This window comes from Ammospiza caudacuta, chromosome 19 (assembly GCF_027887145.1).
Source record: "Ammospiza caudacuta isolate bAmmCau1 chromosome 19, bAmmCau1.pri, whole genome shotgun sequence".
NCBI classification, from domain to species: domain Eukaryota; kingdom Metazoa; phylum Chordata; class Aves; order Passeriformes; family Passerellidae; genus Ammospiza; species Ammospiza caudacuta.
Genome location: NC_080611.1, coordinates 3,577,048 through 3,594,499, shown reverse-complemented (window position 1 = coordinate 3,594,499; position 17,452 = coordinate 3,577,048). Strand labels below are relative to the sequence as shown.

At 50.4% G+C, this 17,452-nt stretch overlaps 2 protein-coding genes across 3 annotated transcripts in view; both read right to left on the bottom strand.

Annotated features, from left to right (window-relative positions):
- Positions 1-6,308, bottom strand: part of ITGB4 (integrin subunit beta 4) — a 35,113-nt gene extending 28,805 nt beyond the window's left edge. The window contains exons 1-4 of the mRNA XM_058817076.1: positions 5,938-6,308; positions 1,556-1,647; positions 1,191-1,273; positions 176-277 (exon numbers count right to left, since the gene is read on the bottom strand). Of these exons, the coding sequence (XP_058673059.1) occupies positions 176-277; positions 1,191-1,273; positions 1,556-1,647; positions 5,938-5,942 (282 nt within the window). The 5' untranslated portion in view covers positions 5,943-6,308. The remainder of the gene's footprint in view (positions 1-175; positions 278-1,190; positions 1,274-1,555; positions 1,648-5,937) is intronic.
- A 5,188-nt stretch (positions 6,309-11,496) lies between these two features.
- The window catches only part of SAP30BP (SAP30 binding protein), a 29,293-nt gene continuing 23,337 nt past the window's right edge, over positions 11,497-17,452 (bottom strand). For both annotated transcript variants that reach the window (XM_058817504.1, XM_058817505.1), the window contains 6 exons: positions 16,033-16,124; positions 15,501-15,561; positions 14,940-14,991; positions 14,492-14,550; positions 13,228-13,312; positions 11,497-12,564 (listed from right to left, as the gene is read on the bottom strand). In XM_058817504.1, the coding sequence (XP_058673487.1) occupies positions 12,383-12,564; positions 13,228-13,312; positions 14,492-14,550; positions 14,940-14,991; positions 15,501-15,561; positions 16,033-16,124 (531 nt within the window). In that variant the 3' untranslated portion in view covers positions 11,497-12,382. The remainder of the gene's footprint in view (positions 12,565-13,227; positions 13,313-14,491; positions 14,551-14,939; positions 14,992-15,500; positions 15,562-16,032; positions 16,125-17,452) is intronic.

Here is a 17,452-nt window from a genome sequence, read left to right as displayed (position 1 = left end):
CAGCCCACAGGTCCACCAGCTGGCCAAGGCATTGCTTTTGAGTAGACCCTACATAAATAGTGATCTGGGCTTTGTATTCTGCCTGCTGAGGAGCCTAGAGAAGGATGAAGGAGCCCTCAGGAGAGGCTGAGGAGCCTGGGGAAGGCTGAGCACGGGCTGTGTCCCCAGCACGCACCTTCAGTGTCCTCATCTCCCCCTGGGTGTACACGATGCTGGCCTCGCCGCAGCCCGAGCGCAGCAGGTTCTCCCGCAGGTCACAGCGCGGCTCCTCGAAGCTCTGCCAGGGAGCAAGAGCAGCATCAGAGCCACAGAAACCACCAGACCCACGGGGAAAGGGGGAAATACACAGGGCAGGAAGCAGGGTCCTGTGCCTAGAGCATTGTGAGCCTTTGAGAGCAGGAGAGGGGCAGAGAGATGGGTTCTGTGAGAGAGGTTCTCACACAGAACCACCAGCTGAAATGTGACCACCAGTGAGCCACCGGGTTGTGTGAGATAAATCTCTCCCTCCATCCCTTGCACACACTGTTTCTGGTGCATTGTCATTTTCTGATAAACCCTTGCATTGCTGCAATTCTGCCCTGGACTTCTGTTGCAGACATGTTTTATGAAAAACCCTTTCCTTAGGATTTTTCCTCTTGAGAAGCTGAGAGGCCTCAGGAACAAAATGTAAACATTGATTATCTGCTGCTGTGGAATGCAACAGGTGCATCTGTGATTGGCCCATGTTGGATGTTTGTAATTAATGGCCAATCACAGGCTTGGACAGAGAGTGTGAGACAGCTGCCTTTGTTATCATTCCTTCCTATTTTCTTAGCTAGCCTTCTGATGAAGGCTATATATCATATTATTTTATGATATATATATAACATTAAAACTATACTATTCTTTTAGTATAGTTTTAATGTTATATATATATATATATCACAAAATAATAAATCAAACCTTCTGAAACATGGAGTCAGATCCTCATCTCTTCCCTCAGCCTGAGACCCCTGTGAACACCATCACAGGCTCCCCTCCCTCCCCGTGTTCCACCCCAAAAGGAAATCCACATTGCAGCCTTTCCCATCCAGAAGAGAAGCTGGAGCCAGCAGCTGCCCCTGCCCCTGTGTGCCTGTCCCAGTGAGGGTGGTGGGATCCCCCCTCAGCAGGGTGGCAGAGGAGCCCCAGGCTGCCCTGCAGGCTCTCACCTCGTCGGTGCAGAAGGAGCAGTCCTTGTCCACGCGGATGCACTCGGTGCAGCTCTTGGCCCGGGACAGCACACAGCGATTGTCTGCCAGGAAAGATCAGGGCATCAGGGGTGGGGAGAACAAAGGGAGCCGTGGGAGAAAGGCTGATCCCATGGAAAAATGGAGGTTCTGCCTGGTTTGTGGAAAGTGGATGCAAAACAGCAGCGGGGTAGCATGGGAGGGTCCCCAAAACTGGGGAGATGGAAAACAGCAGGAAAAGCCCACAGCAGGTGCTCTCCACATGAGGACTGGTGTTTCTGGGGGCAGGACAGGTACACACAGTCCCCAAGGGAGGTGGCAGACCGGGCTAGCATGGCTCCACTCACTTTTGCTCCATTGGCAGACGCTGGTGGTGCAGAGCAGGGACAGGAGGAGCAGCCTGGCACACGCCCAGGGCAGCACATTCATCCTCTTCCTCCTGAAATAAAGGGATTGCTGCATTGCAGAGAGCCAAGGGGTGGAAATGGACCTGGATGTGACCAGGGCAGTTCACAGAGCCCCTTCCCAACCCTGCCAGGGTGGGACAGCCCTCACATCCCAGCTGGAAACAACTGCTGAGCTCTGCAGGGCAGGGCACAAAAGCAAAGCCAAGGATGGCTTGTGCTCTGCTCAGGCAGCTGCAAAAGGCTCAAAATCCCCAGCAATGCCACCCCTGTGCCTGGAGTTGGGGTGCACAGCTCGACATCAGGGGTTGGTGCAGGCAGCTGGAGCACAGGGGGCCCCAGACAGAGGCCAGCACCCTCCACACGTGTGAGCAAAGCCAAGACATTGCTTTTCCTGGCAGGTTAGGGAAACAAAACAAAACAAAAAAAAAGGGAAACAAAGCAACTGTCCATATCTCTCCCCAAAAGCAGCACTGACCCCTCCCTTCAGCTATTTCCTATCACACTAAGAGTTTCCAGGATGGTCAAACCAACAATAAAGAGAGGGTGAGGTCTTGGGAAATGCCAGGCTTGGAGCTTTGGAATCGCTAAATGAATCTGTGGTTTTGAGAGCCTGGCAGATCCCCTTTGTCCTGCCCAGGGCAGCAGGACCCCTTGATGGACACAGAGGTCAAATCCTAAACAGAGTGAACCATTCTTCCTGCACCACACGTGACTGAGAAAACTCAGTGCCATCCAGAAGTCAGCACTTGGATGTGGTAAACAGAAGGCACAAAGCTGGAACTCAAATTCTGCAGCTGCTGTGCCAGAGGCTCGTCCTCACCCCCAGCAGGGCAAGCGAGACCAGTCAAGGAAAAAACAACAGTGTAAAGATATCATTAAAGCATCTCCTTCCTGGTAGATGCAATTGTGAAATATGAAATCTGAATTAATTGTCTTATAGCTTCTTGCTGTGCCAGCCCTGACTCTAAAGTGAAAAGAATGGGAAAATCACTTAAAACAGAGAAAGGAAACAGGAAGAGTTGTTGCGTGCAGAAACGATGCCCAAGCTCCCCGAGGGACACCCAGCACACAGAGCAGTCACAGAGACTCAGCCACTCACAGCATCCCTGGGCTGCAGGGAAACCCCTGCAGGGAAACCCAGCCTGGTCTCAGCAGCAGCAGAGCACACCTGGCCTCTGCAGCCAGGGGAACACATCGAGTGCAGCAATTGCTGTGACACAGGGCTCAACCGAACCAGCACTGACAGCACGGGGCCCCGCTCCTGGCGGCTGCGCTTGGCTCCATGTGAGAGCCACTGGCAGGACCCTGGTTCATCCTGGCAGCTGTGCCCAGAGGGATTCACCACAGCCATCAATGCCCAGTGGCTAAAAGAGACACACAGGAGCCTCAGGGCAGCGCCTCTGCAGGGAAACCCCGGGGAGCTTTGGGGTGCAGGGAACCCCGGGGAGGTTTGCTGTTCCTCAGGACCTGTGGCCAATGTGCTGTTCTGCCAATGAGCTGCTTTTCTCATGGGTAAAGGTACCAGCTGAGCAAGGGAACTCCTGTGCTTCCTCCGTGCCACACTGGCAGCCAGGCCATGTCCCCAGTTGGGCCCTTGGCAGGTTCGGGGGGTCCCTGTCCCCCCAAGCCCCGTGGCAGTGCTGGCTCTGGGGCCAGCATTGCTCACCCAGGACATGCCTGTGTCCTCCTTCAGGGAGAGTCCTCACAGCAGCACTCACTGGCAAATATTGTGTCCCTTGCTACCAACACAGGAAGATTTTGAAGCCAGGAAAATCCCTTTTTCCCTTGCTCTGCTCCATCCCTGGACAGTGCTATGGAGATGTGGGGAGGTGCCAGATAAAGCTGGGATGAAAGGGCAGGGAAGGAATCCCCAGAGCCCGTGGAAGGAAAACACATTTGAAAAGTTGAAAACATCACCTGAGCACCCAGCAAATCCCACCTCCCACCATGGCAGGGGCCACAAGGAAAGGACTGAGTATGGAACCAGACCCAGCTCACAAGCTCCTAATGCCTCTTCCCTTAATCACCAGTTACGAAAAAGCCACCAAGGAGTGGATGGACACACCCTGGGCCCCAGGCTCATAAATTGCCATCTCGTCTTTTCAAGTGCTGAGATAAAAGGCCATAAAATCCTGCTCAATATCAACGTTCTGCTGCCCCGTGAGCCACCAGCCTTCAAGGATTTGATGGGCAGATGCCAGCCTGCTGGGTGCTGGTGGCACAGAGCATGGCCACTGAGGAATGCAGCTGCAATATTCCTGCAAAAATATGGGAGTGGCCACCCCTTGCTTTCAGAAGTGTCCTCTGGAAGGGAAAATGCCACTTCCACTTCAGGAAAGCTGCAGGATTTGGTTGGGTTTTCATGACAACAACGACAACAAAAAATAAATGCGTTCAGTTGTTCAAAAACAAGGAGAAAGAGCAGCTCCTGGCTGCACATAAACTTCCTACCATTTCCCAGACTTGCTCCAGCATTTCCTCCTGGTCTCCTCTTGCTCCCCCAGCCTTTGTCCTGCCCCTCAGCACAGCCAACAATCCTGCTCCAGGAATATGCCAAGAGCCCCTGAGTCTGGAGAGGCTGAGGCTAGGTACCTCATCCCCAAAAACCCAGGCAATGCTCCAAACAAACAGCCCAGGGGATCAGGGACACAGCTCCTGTTCTCTCCCCGGCACATGTGGTGGCAGAGAACTGCTGGGACCATGCTCCAAAACTTGGAAATTATCAAGCCACACTCCCCCAAACCACCAAAAACTCGACCCACAAATCAAATAATTGTTTGCCTCCCCCATCCATTCCTCCTCCTTCCCCACTGGTGCAATGGGACAGAGGACAGGGATGGAATGGCAGATGGGGGAGCAAGGAGCAGGTTGTGATGAGCCACAGCAGGAGCCTGGTCCCAGCTGCCACGTGGGGGACACCCGGCAGGTTGGGACACAGGAGAGGGAAAGTGAGGGAGATGCCCAAGCAAAGAGTTCCTGAGCACAGCCTTTCCTCTCTCGGGTGGGAATTGCTCTTGTGTGTGCTGAGGATGGGCAGTGCAGCCACAGCCCGGAGGATCAGGGACACAGCTCCTGTTCTGTCCTCTGCACACGTGGTGGCACAGAGCTGCTGGGACCATGCTCCAAAACTTGGAAATTATCAAGCCAGACTCCCCAAAACCATCAAAAACTCGACCCACAAATCAAATCGTCTCTTACACACAAAATCCTCCTGGTCCTGTTTTGTTTGCTTTCCCCATCCATTCCCCCTCCTTCCCCAGGCGTGCTCCTGCAGCTGGGACGCTCCATGTGAGTGTCTCCATTTGTTGTTTTCAGCTCCCATTTGAGTCCCAGACCCCAGACATGGCCCCAGCACCCTCCAGCCAGGGACAAACACAGCAGGACCCAGTCCGGGCACCCACATGGAGCTGCTGGGAGCTGTTTGTGCCAGCACCCCCGTGCTGTGAAGGGCTGGAGGCTTGGTTCCATCTCCTCTGCTGCGCCCCGGGCTCGGGCAGGGGGGAATCCCAAAAAGCAGAGGCAGGAATGGCAGGACCCTGCCTGGGGTCTGCCCAAATCCCAGCCCCTGAACTCCCTGCTCCCTCCATGTGCTCTTCCTGCCACTTTCTCTGCTCCTTTGGCCCCTCAAAACACTTTTCCCTCGTTCCCCTCCGTGGGTGCTCCTCATCCCCCTTTCCCCCAGCTCACCCACGCCTGTCAGCCCCTCACACCAACCCTCCTGTCCCGTTCCCTGTTCCGTGTCCGTGTCAGAGCCACCGATTTGCAAACACCCCAACACCTGCAGTTCAGCAAAGCCCACCCTGAACCCCCCACTCTCTCCTGGCCTTTTCCTCCGGGATCCCCCTTCCTTGCAGGGGCAGCCACCAGCTCTGGAACACAGCCCCGGTGGGCTCCGGGGGTGGGAGGCACCCACAGCCCGGCTGGCCTTGCGCAGTTCCACCCGTGAGAGCTTTCCCTGGGGCCAGCTCCGAGGCACCTCAGCCTTTCCCCTGGAACCGAGGGGCAGAGCAGCCCCCGGAGCTCCATCAGCGTCCCCAAAGGGCTCTGCTGGCCGGCCCGGCCCGGCCCCCCACCCGAACACCCGCGCACACAAACCCGGAGCCGAGCGGCCCCCGAGCCCTGCCCGGTCACCGGCGCTGCCTTTCCTGCCAGCCCAGAGGCACCGGACGGGACGAACAGAGGGAACCGGCGGGCAGGGGCTGCGCCCCGCGCTCCGTGTCCTGCCCACCTGCCCGAGCATTAATTCACTGCCCGCTTCATCAACGCAGTCAAGTTCGAGCGAGCTGGACGCTGCAGAGCGCAGATGAATTAATTCCACAAACCTCATTAGCGCCGGGTCTGACTCAGAGTCCAAATCTCTGCCGCAGCCCGAATAGCAGCACCGCGCAGCGAGCCAAGAAACTCTCCCGAAGGCAGAGGGGGAACGCGCTGCTCCGCTGCTGCCGCTTGATTTCCAGCTTTGGGCTTTTCTTTCCTTTTTATTTATTTTTTTTTTAATTCTCTTTCTCCCTCCTCTCTATTTTGTATCCCCTTTCTCTTTCCGGTTAAACGTCAGGTCCCGGTGCGGCGGGGAGCGCAGCGCGCCCGCGATCCCTCATAACTCCCCGCGGCCCCTCAGCCAAAAATCCGCTTTGTTCTCGCTGCCGCCTCGCCCTCCCGAGGGGCTGCCAGGGCAAATGAGCTCGGAGCCCAGGTGAGGACAAGTTTTATCCCGGCGGGAGGGAGGAGGGGGTGCCCGTGACGCAGGGCTGGCATTCCCGGCTCCCTGCACACCTGGCCGGGCGGGCACAGCCTCCGGACCCTCCCACAGGAACGGCGCTGGGAAAGGGCGGCGGGACGGGAGCCCCGAGGGGCTGCTCGGCTTCATCTGCTGCCCGGGGCAGAGCTGAGGAGCTCCCCGACCTCCCGAGGCAGGGGTTTCTCCTCCCGGTTTCCCCCTGGCACGACGGGGAGGTGTCACCCTCGGAGCTCAGGTAGCTCCTTGCTGGAATGTCAGGGAAATTCCTGCCCCGACAATCGGCAGATGCCGAGCCCGGCCTCGGTGCTTTGGGTGCAGGGAGGATGGATCGGCACCCTGCTTTACCCAGGGGGTGGGCACAGCAGAGCACTCCTCACCTGCAGAGAATCTGCCTCAAGATTGTAGCACCACGAATGTTCCCATCCATACCTGCATCCCACCATGGTCCAGGGCTGCCGCGAGCAGCAATCCCACAGCTGAGTCCAGTCCTTCTGCTGAGCTGGATCCAAAATCCCTTCCCCAGTCCAAAGAACAGCAGGGGAAGGTTTAGAGTTCAGGTGAGGCTGTTTTTCTGTCCACACCACCCATTTGCTTTAGAGCTTGGGGTTGGTCACAGCTCAGAACCACTCATGCTCTCCACAGAGCACAGCACACACGTTCTGGAGTAGATGCAATGGCACAGGCTGGATTTGGCTCCCTGATGGATCCTCACAAGGAAAACTGCATCCCCCGAGCTTCAACACAAACAATAGCAACAGCCAGATGGAAAATGGCACATTTCCTGCCTGACTATGAGCAGGGCAGTTTTGCCCTCCTCGCTCAATGTGGCATTACATTCTGCTCTCCAGAACTGATCGAAAGGTGAGGAGCACGATTCCTTTGACTACAAGAAATTAGGAAGCTCAAATTAATATGTGCAAACTGCCTTAGCCCCAGGATAAAGGAGGATGGGTTTGTGCCATTAAAAACTACTGCAAATGGGAAACAGGCAGGGGTGCAGGGGAAGATGGCCTGGGCAGTTTAAATCTGGCATTTCTGAGTTTCCCAACACATAACTTGGCAACCCCAGTCCTTTTGGAGATGTGATTTCCTAGAGTTAAAACAAGGTTCTGAAAATGAGGGAGGTTTGCTGTTGGTTTTTTAAAAAACGTATGAAGACAGCGACTGCTACATGAGAGCTGTGACATGAGACAAAATAAAGGCAGAGCAGGAGCAGGCTGTGAGTGCTGATGCTTGAGCTGCTGCTGAAGAGCAGATCATTCCCCTGGAGGGGCTGAAGGCAGAGGGTCCTGCTCTGCCTCAGGAGCCACATCTGCAACAGATGTTGGACATTGCAGATGAATTAAAACTGGGCTTCAGTTCCCAAGGTGGGAGAGGAGTTTGTGCTGGTGCTCACAGACCTGTGTGGTCACCAGCAGCTCCCACTGCTGCAATTTTCCTCTTTGAGGTAAGCAATGCTGCCACTGCATTGAAAAAGCCAATTTAGGCTGCAAGGAGCGTTGTGGTAAAAATCCCAGTTAATTCAGTGATGGATCCCTAACAGGAATCCTGAAGCTAACCAGAAAAGCTCATGAGAACCCAGCTTGCACCACAGTGCTTGGTGTCCTGACTTTCTGGGTGTCCTCCTTTCTCCACCTGAGATGGAGAATGTTTATTGTCTTAAAAAAAAAAAAAAAGGTTGTTTAATTGTTTAATGAGTTATCTTTCAGGCAACTTCTCCAAATTACTTCCACCAGGGAAGAACACTGGGTGAATTCAAGTTCTTGCCTTGGTTCTACACCTTGCTGTCCCTGCCTGCTGGATCAGGCTTTTGTCACACAAATTTGCTGTTTTTAAGAACAGGGGACAGGGATTTCAGAGGCAGGGTGAGCAGATTTCAGTGCAGATGGCTCCACCACAGCTCACAGCCACATCTGTGGTGAATCTCACATTCATAAATCAGTGAATTTCTGTGGTGGCAATGTGGCCTAGAAATTTTTGCCCTAGAAGGAAAAACATGTAGTTTTATAGCTCACATGAAATTATTGCTCTCTCTGCTGACTATCAGTCCGAGTGCCAATTCCTGATAATTACAAGTGATTTCAGGGTTAATTATTTTCTTTTTTTTTTTTTTTAATGCCATGCCAGCTTGCAACAGAGCCTTTCTTCTTTCTGTCCTGCCACCACAGCATGCCTGGAGACAGCTTTGGGGCTTTCTCTAGGTCTTTATTGTGCAGTTACAGCCAAAATCCTGCTGGCTGGAGCATATTCATCTCCTTTTTAAATTCTGTAACAACACACATTACTAAAAGAAAAATGAACACTTAATCCCATCACTGCACTGTACACTGTAGTGACAATATCCTGCCATGTGGCCCAAATAAAAGGAATGTGTAATAATGTATTATTAATGTACATTAACGTGCACATAATTTATTGCACTAAATGGTGCTTAATATAATTCCCTGTTCAATTCAAAGTGCCAGATGAAATCCTGCCATATTTTCTCCCTCAGCCTTTCCCCCAAGGCAGCATTAACCACTCGTGCCCCCTGTTTTCCTGTAGATGTTCCTTGTCATGAACATGTTCCTAAAGGAAAATCTCTCTGATGAACATCCTTGATTAAAATTTCCCTCTGGGACAGACTGGCAGCAAGAGGGAAGTGGGGCACAGAAACAACACCAGAGGAAAACGTCAGTGAAGGATCAGCCTGGGGCACTCCTGTCACCCATCTGGGGACAGCAGGGCCATCCACCAGCACCTCACCCAGCTGCCAGGGGCTGAGCACACACCCATGTCTTCATGCAAAAACACAAAACCTTTCCCTGTGGAACCCCAGAGCTCTGCTGTTTACCAGCAGCACAGAGCAAATAAACACAGAGCAAATATTGGAAGTCATTGGTGTCCGTGGATCTTGCTTGGAGCAAAAGGAAGGAAGTGGGATATAAACAGTCAGAGAGCAGCAGTGCAGGGAAGGCTCAGAGGTGGAAATCTGCCCTGTAAAAGCCATGCAGGAATGTGCTGAGGCAAACGCTGCCCCCAAAGGGAAGAGGAGACTTTGGTGGAACTTTGTTGCCCTTTCAGGGGGTCTTGAGCCTCCACAGCAATTTATTTACCTGAACATTTAACATTAGAGAGTCTTGGGGAGCCCTGCTGAGGAGATCTGTGTTTATCACTCCCTCTCTGGAGATATTCCAGAGCTGTCTGGACACAACCCTGTGCCAGCTGCTCCAGGAAAAACCTGCCTGAGCAGGGAGCTTGGGCCACTGCAGCCCTTCCAGCCTCACCCACCCTGTGATTCCCTGCAGGTACCAACTCTGGGCTTTCCCTGCTCACACCATTCCCCAGGAATGAGCAGCCCATACCCTTTGATGACTCTCTGGGCACATTACAAAGCCCACCTGTTTGAGGGGTTTCACAGGAGCTGATTTCTCCCCTGCCACAGAGAAGGGCTGGAAAGGAGCTTGTGCAGGTGTTGGCTGCAGCCATCACCTCCCTCACTGCTGAAGCTGTCATCAGCAAAGCCTTGGCATGGCCCAAAGCCTTGGCAAGGAGGGCTCTTTCTTTCATTTTTTGTTCATTTCAGTGCACAGCTCCCCTAAAGCAGACAGTGCAGCAGCAATCCAAGTCAAACATTGCTTCAGGTGCTCCCGTTGCACGGTTTGAGGTGGGGCTGGCAAGGACTGCCCTCCCCACCTGCTCCCTCAGCCCAGCAGCACCCAGGGAGACAGAAAATAAAAGCGAACACACAAAATCCCTTCCCACACCAGCATCAAAGCAGGGCAGGTCTCTAAAGCACAACAAGCAAATGGGAGAGAAAATCAACACCTCGGGGCATGGAGGTGGAAGAAAAGACTTCAGAAGGGAGAGGGAGAGCAGAACCAACTCTGCCAAGGATGAGTTCATTACTGCAGCTCCCCTGCCTCTGCTGGGGCAGAGACACAGACCTGAACGTGGAGTTTCAGCTGAGACAAAGCTCCTCGAGCTATGAAACACCCCTGCTTAGGAAGGAGATAGGCAGAGAGAAGCCCTGTGGTGTTCAAGGAGCAGAGACTAATTTTTGGACTGAGGAATGATGAAAAACTCTGGTTTTACTCTCCTGGGTATGGTTAGCATCCCTTTGGAAGGAGAGGTCAGAACGAGTATCTGCAGCTCTCAGTCAGCTGAGCAGCTGAGCAGTCAGTGCTGCAGCAGCATAAGGAATTTATCTCAGTGCCAGCTCTGGGTTTGCCTCAGGGCACACTGGGCACAGCTGCAGTGCTCCAGGGCTGTTTGGGCACTGACACACTGCAGGGCTCACACAGCCAGAGCTCCAAAGCAAACCAGTCCAAGCTCCTGTCTGGGGTTTCAGGCCAGGAAGGATCCTCCTCGCTCAGGACATCTCCCCTGTGTGCCTGAGGTTCCCTCCAGCTCCTCTGGGGCACTGACTGAACACAGCCCAGGGCAAGCCATCAACCTGTCCAGTGCCATTTTCAGAGCTGGGAAAAAGGCATTTCCCTCAGAACTGCAGTTTCCAACCTGAGGACCCATCTATTTATTACCTCTGAGTTATTGGCTGCAAGTTTGTTATGGAGGGGTTGGCATCCTCACTTCAGCTTTTTTGGGGGAAGAAAACCAAACCCAAATCAAGCCTGTTTCAAGCTGCTTTCTCCACTGCAGACAGCAAACACTGGCTCCTGGGAGCTCAGAGGGAACTGCCAGGGAACAGCCCAGTCCTGCAGGTCTCTTGTAGCAGAAGCTGTTACTGCAGGAGTCTGGAAGCTGCTGCTCCAGGGGTCCTGGATGCACAGATGCCTTTTTTTTTTTTAAGCCTAAATGACCACCAGGACAGTGTTTAACATGTTGTAAAATTATCTGTCTACAAGCAGGATATCAACCTATTATTTCTACCTAAAGTGTCCATAAATGCAAAGTCTTGATCAGGACTGACACAAGCTACAGAATAAAAAAAAAAAAAAGAAAAAGCAATCCCAAACCACTGAATTCTCAGAAACTTACACTTCTGTTGATCTGGCAACCATCTCTCCTATCACTACTTTGTACATTAGGACAAAGAGGCTCTGGGTAGAAATTTAACTCTGAAGAAATGCAGACACATCAATGACACCAGGGGCTTTTTAAAAAGACTTTTCAAATTTTATTCAACAAAATTTTCAACTGAAAATACTTTTTCACAACAGTGGAGCAAGCAGTAACTGCCATGTGTGCATTCACAGAACATCACGAGCTAAAACAAAGATGGACAATGTCACAAACAGGGTCAGACACTCTGCTCTGCTTCTGTCCAACCTCACTCCGTGGCAATGGAAGTGTTTTTGCACAGGTCTGAGCTCACAAATCAAACCTCTACAGCTTGAGGGTTCTGCATAGAAATCTCCATCCCTGTGAGATGGTAACAGGATGTTCCAGCACAGTTTCCTCAAGAGTTCCACAGTTTCACACGTGGTCACAAAGATCTACACAGAGAGCACAGGGTACAGGTGTCAGTGCTGGAACAAGGAGTGAGCCTACACTCCCTGATGGAGTTTGCTTCAAGTCTCTGCTACACATCTGGACGTGGACACTGAGTGGTTTTCTCTGCTTCAACTCCCTCAGAGCTGAGCTGGCTCTGGAGGGAGGCACCTACACAGGCTGCAGGCAGCCCTGGAGCACCACCCTGCACACACAGGGGTAACACTGACAGTCTTTCACTGCTTGCCCTTTTCATTTATTTTCTTTTTCCCCCCTAAAACAAACTTGCAGGTAGGTAAGACCTCAATGCAGCAATTAATAAGCAAACTTTTACAAGCTGACTCCAGATGCCACCTTCCTCCAGCACAACACAGGCAGCCTGGGTCTTCCCCCAGCAAGCAAAGGCAGAGGCATGGTGGGCAGAGGTCCATTCCTGTGGGCACACAGCTGGCATCCTGCTCTGCCCCCAGCCTTCCAAAGGGGAACTGTGAGCTGCTTCAAAGAATCTTGTCATCTTTTACCAAAGGAGAAATCCACCCCTCCCTTCCAAGGACAATGGCTTCAGTGACAAGTCCAAGACTCCAGGCCCAGCACAGCAGTCACTGCTTGGCCTTTTTTACAATGGTGCCCACAGCTGAGATCACCGTGGTTTTGGAGCCACTGGCACTGGTGGTCACTGTGACAACCCCTGGCAGGGTGGCAGTGGTGGTGAGGATGGTGGGCTGAGCTATCGTTGTCACGGGGATGGCAGAGTCCCACTTGCTCTTCCTCTTCTGGGCATCTGTGGATTTGATTAAAGCAAGCACACAAGGATTAGCAATACATTAGAGGTCACCAATCCCCTCTTAACACCCTGTCTTGTCAACCCTCAATATCCCACTGCCTGACTAGACAGCTTCCCCTCACACTAATCTCAGGATACACTGGCAGTAAGTAGTGAGGAGGAAGAGCAACTTTTCTCTTGGGGTATCAGGAGTCAGAGCAGACCTCCAGACCTGAACTCCAGCAAAAGGGGAGACAGGATCACTCCCTGCCCCAAAGCAGATTGAATTTCAACAGAGCACATGAATCCCACTTGCTCAGCTACAGGCACTGGAGACCCTCATCAGCCTCCAGTGGTTTTTGCCCCTCCCCTCAGTTTCCAAGGCAGGAGAATGATTTCAAGGGTTTCCAAATCTCAAAATCTATCAGTCCCAGGAATACAACCACAGACAGCAGCAGGCTTCTTGACCCACTAGTAAGTCTCTCCACCATCCCACCTGGCCATTCCACTCGAGAAGGACAGCCATGGACTACAGGGACTAGAGGAGAGCTAGTCCAACATCCCTCAGCAGAAGCACTCCCCTGCCTTATCTACAGGATCACTAAGGAGCCTTCAGGCTTCAGGAAGCACTAATCCCAGCATTACTGCAGCTTAAGGGGTACAGTCACAGCTATTCTTTACCTCCCACAGTGGTGCTGGATGTTGTGGTGGTTGTGGAAGCAGCACTTGTTGTTGTGCCCTTTTTAGTGCCAGTCACAAACTCAATCTGGGAAGGAAGAGACACACAGGAGAAAGAGGAGAAGATTAAAAAATTAAGTGTTAAGATTACACAGCTCTTTTTTAACTCACAGCACCTCTCTAAGTTTTTTTAAAACAGCTTTAGTGTGATGTAAGACATTGCATTGGCCTCTGAGCTGCTCATCATGTGGAAGGAAGACACAGACCTCAGGCCATGAGAATTAAGGATTAATTAAACTGCAATCCAGCTCCTAAGCCTAATACAATGAAAATGTGTTTATCTACTGGTACAAGCACAAGATTTGATACAGCTCAGACAGGACAGATCCTGGTCATTTAACTCTGTATTTATGCAGTTAGAAGCTCATATTCATTTTCCTTTAAAGAACATGCAAGGCGAGTGCCTGCTTGTAGAATTTATTGTGGCTGCACCACAGCAGGAATCCTGGCAACCAGAGCTCCAACAGCATTGCAGCCTCAGAACTGCAGATCTGGGCAAGGGCACGATCAGATACCTGGGTCACTGTGCAAAAAACCAAAACAAGCAGCAAGACACAGCATGCACTGCACAAAAAACCCTTCATGGACTGGAGATGGAAGGAGCCTTCTGCAGCTTAGGTGGCAAATCTCTAACATTAGACACGTTCTAATGCCAGCCACTGGCTCAAAGGAAACACAGGGCAGGAATGAAATCTCTTCCAAAGCCTCTCTGTGTTCTTTTTGGGGCATATCTAAGAATAACTGGGCTTGTCACAAAATGCACAAAGTTAAAACAGGCTCAGTTTTTCTGGAAATTGGATGCAACAAGTTAATATCACAGAGAACAGAAAGCAGGTATTGTGTCACACTGAGACATGGTGAAGAAATTAAGCTTTAACTAGGCTAGGCACCAGGGAAAATGCCATAAATTAAGGAAAAAGCTGTTCTTTATTCATTATCTTGCCTGTATCTGACTTACTGAATGCCATTTTTAGAGTTCTAGTTTAAAAATACTGACAACACAGCAGGAAATCCAGTGGAGTAAACAACCTATAAATGGACCTATAAGGAAGGGCAAATAACTTGGAAAAGAAATGCAAGAATAAAGGAGAGATCTAGGATAAAACAAGCAGTCTTAACATAGAAATAGCAAAGCAATGGAATGAAATCCAGCAGGGAAAGGAACAAGAGACCTGCACCTGCATCTCTTTAGGTTTTGAGCAGGTACCTTTGTGCGCTCCTTCTTGGCCTTCTCCAGTTTGTCCATCTCGATCTTCTGGGCTTTAGCTGAGAAAGAGCAGAAGATTTGAAGCACTAAGAACAGCAAAATTCAGCAGTTCTCATTCACACACTTCCCATGATAAAAAAAAAAATAGATTCAAATTCTATATAGAAAAATTAAACTGCCACGAAAGCAACTGCTGCTTTTTAATCAAAGCACTGCAGCACTAATTTAGTCATTTGAGAGATGAAAACATTGCAGAACCAATTTAAAAAGCCTTTCCAAACTGATGAAGCATCAATAACATTCAGGCACATCCAACCAGAATGGAGTCATTAAAGAGCAGCATGTGATGACTTCTCATTTATACATAAAGTGAAGACTTCAGTGCAGTTAATTAAGTACAAAACACAAAGAGCTAAGCTAGGACAAAAAAGAGACTTCCTGGAATTACCTAGTGCCTCGTAATATGAATCCTCTGACCAGCCATGAGGATCAAACATGTCCTGAAAAAAAGAAATAAACCAGATTAGGGCTCTTCCCACAGAACCACAAAACCCAGTGCAAAAATGCTTTAAGTATTTGTGTTCTCTGATGATAATCAGAGGTGACAATGAGAATCATCACTGGTTTCTTCCTGTATCCCAGTGACACAAAGGTCCCATCAGACCTTCTTTTATGGGACCATGTTCTGTTGTGAATGAAGAAACAGCTTTGAAGCAAAAAGGATGCTGGGGTAAGTCATGCATTTTTCTGTTACTCAGCTTCTTTCCCCCCTCAAGGAGTTCCATTCAGAGCTCCACACTTCAGCAGCTTTTGTGCAGAATCATTGTAGCAAAGGTTGAGGCACTGGGGCTCAGTGCTACACAGGAATGTTCACATCACTGCAGAGGCTCAGATTGAGGTTGCATTACAAGACCTCTAAGCAAGCAGGCTCAAGAAAGCCTGAGGTGAGATTTCACATCTCTGTGTTACCTTTACCCACTCTTTTTCCAGTCAAAACACTGCCCCTCACCTTTGGATAATTTGTACCAAGCTCATCAATGGAACAAAATTGGATCAGCTTTTCATAGATGCTGCAAAGGAAAAGCAAGAGGTCAGAACAGAACCAGGGAGCAGAAGGGAACAGAAGTGTTTCAGATGTGCCAACAGAGGGAGGTTGTCACCTCTTCACATCACAAAGTGAAATGAAAAGCTGGGAAGCTACACCTGCTCTGATGGATGTGGCACCCCATTATCCACAGTATTTCCTATTCCCCAAAACATCTCCCAGCTCCCACAACAGTCACATCTTCTAAAGTAGACTTAAAGTAGACACATTTTAAATGTGAAGTCACATCTTCACATTTAAAATCTAACCAACACACCAACTCCAGCTGCTGCTTTACCAAACACAAAGAAGAGTTTCAGTCACAAAATTCAGAAAGACAATTTGTAAGCAGTAATGCTTCCTGATCAGGATCCTTCTGCAACAACTCCAACAAAGAGGGAAATTCTTCAAATTAGCTCAGTGATGCTGTGGTCACAATGAAAAGATGGTGGCTCACCTGGGATTGCGAAATTCCTTTTTCCTCTGGATGATGTAGTTCATGTCCATGCCCTCTTTCACTTTCCTCTCATACAGCTTTTGAATTTTATCCTACAGGAGAAAGATTATAGGGTGAGCCAGGATGAAAAGGAGCAGAACAGCAGCTGACTCCTGTACTTGTGGAAAGAAGCCAACTGAACCAGTGACCTCCTTAGCCAGAGCTAGGATTTACACCAGGGCCAGGCTGCTCAAGAGACATTTCCTCCCTGAATGTCTGAAGTACCTTCATGAACTAACTGTCTGACTGGTAAAGGAATTCTCTTTGCACTTACTGAAGGCTTCAGTGATTAAAGATCTGCACACAAGGCACAGACTCCTCCTTCCCAGGCTGCTGTTTCCCTTCACAGCCAGGATACAGAAAAGCCAATTCTGAAATCCAGAGGTTCCCCCACAACTCACAGCAACCACCAACACCCACCTGCAGCCTCAGGTGAGCACCTGAGACACAGCAGCTGGGCTACACTGTCCACAGGGCAAAGCTCCTGCTCATCTGTTAGCCAGGCAGGGCCAGAGGCAAGTTCTGCTGGAGAATTAAACCCAGAGTGATCATCAGCTATTGCTGGGGGTGCCCACTGCAGCCAAATGCTCTTGGGAACAATGTGCTCATAAATCCCTGCTTTGGTACCAGTCAGATGGAATCAGCTTCTCTCTGCACATCACCCACAAGGCACAAGCCCATGCCAAAGGCAACTTAACTGACCCAGGTTGCAGTTGTCAAGCAGTCTATTCTCTAAAAGGCTAAAAGATTTCAAATCAAACATGGTTTTTTCCTTCCTCAGTAAGGTGGATGAAAACACATAAAAGTATTCCTACTCTGGTGATGGTGAAGGGACAGCAGAGGCAGGAGCTTTCAGACAGAGTTAAGTGGTGCTGCTAAAATATCCTCAGTAATTTCCATCATCTTTTCTTTATGACAGAAATTCCTCATGTACAAGAGGCACATAAAACAAAACCAGAGCTGGGTCTTCAGTCTTTCAGGATGGGAGAAGCTGAGTCAACTTTCCTTTGTTGCTTCTGCATAAGTCACTTCATGTCTCCCTCCCTGGACAGTCAAACACAGAGCTGACTATTGTCTGAGGGCTTGCTGCAGCCTGAATAAAGGAGGATTGTTAAGAGCTGATATGAAACTCCACAACCTTAAAAAAAACTTCTATGAGATAAATTTTCATCAGGTTGTCACAAAATCAGCAAGAGGAAATGACACCATCTCCACGTCCAGCAGCACATGGTGAGGTTTGAAGGAACAAACTGCAAAAAGGATGAATCTGGGGAGTAGGAATGACTGAATAGGTGTTCCCTTTTATCCCCTCCCCATGGAGTAGCAATGAGGCTCCCCAAGTCCACAGATGAGCAACTACTCAGTCAACTTTACAATAAGA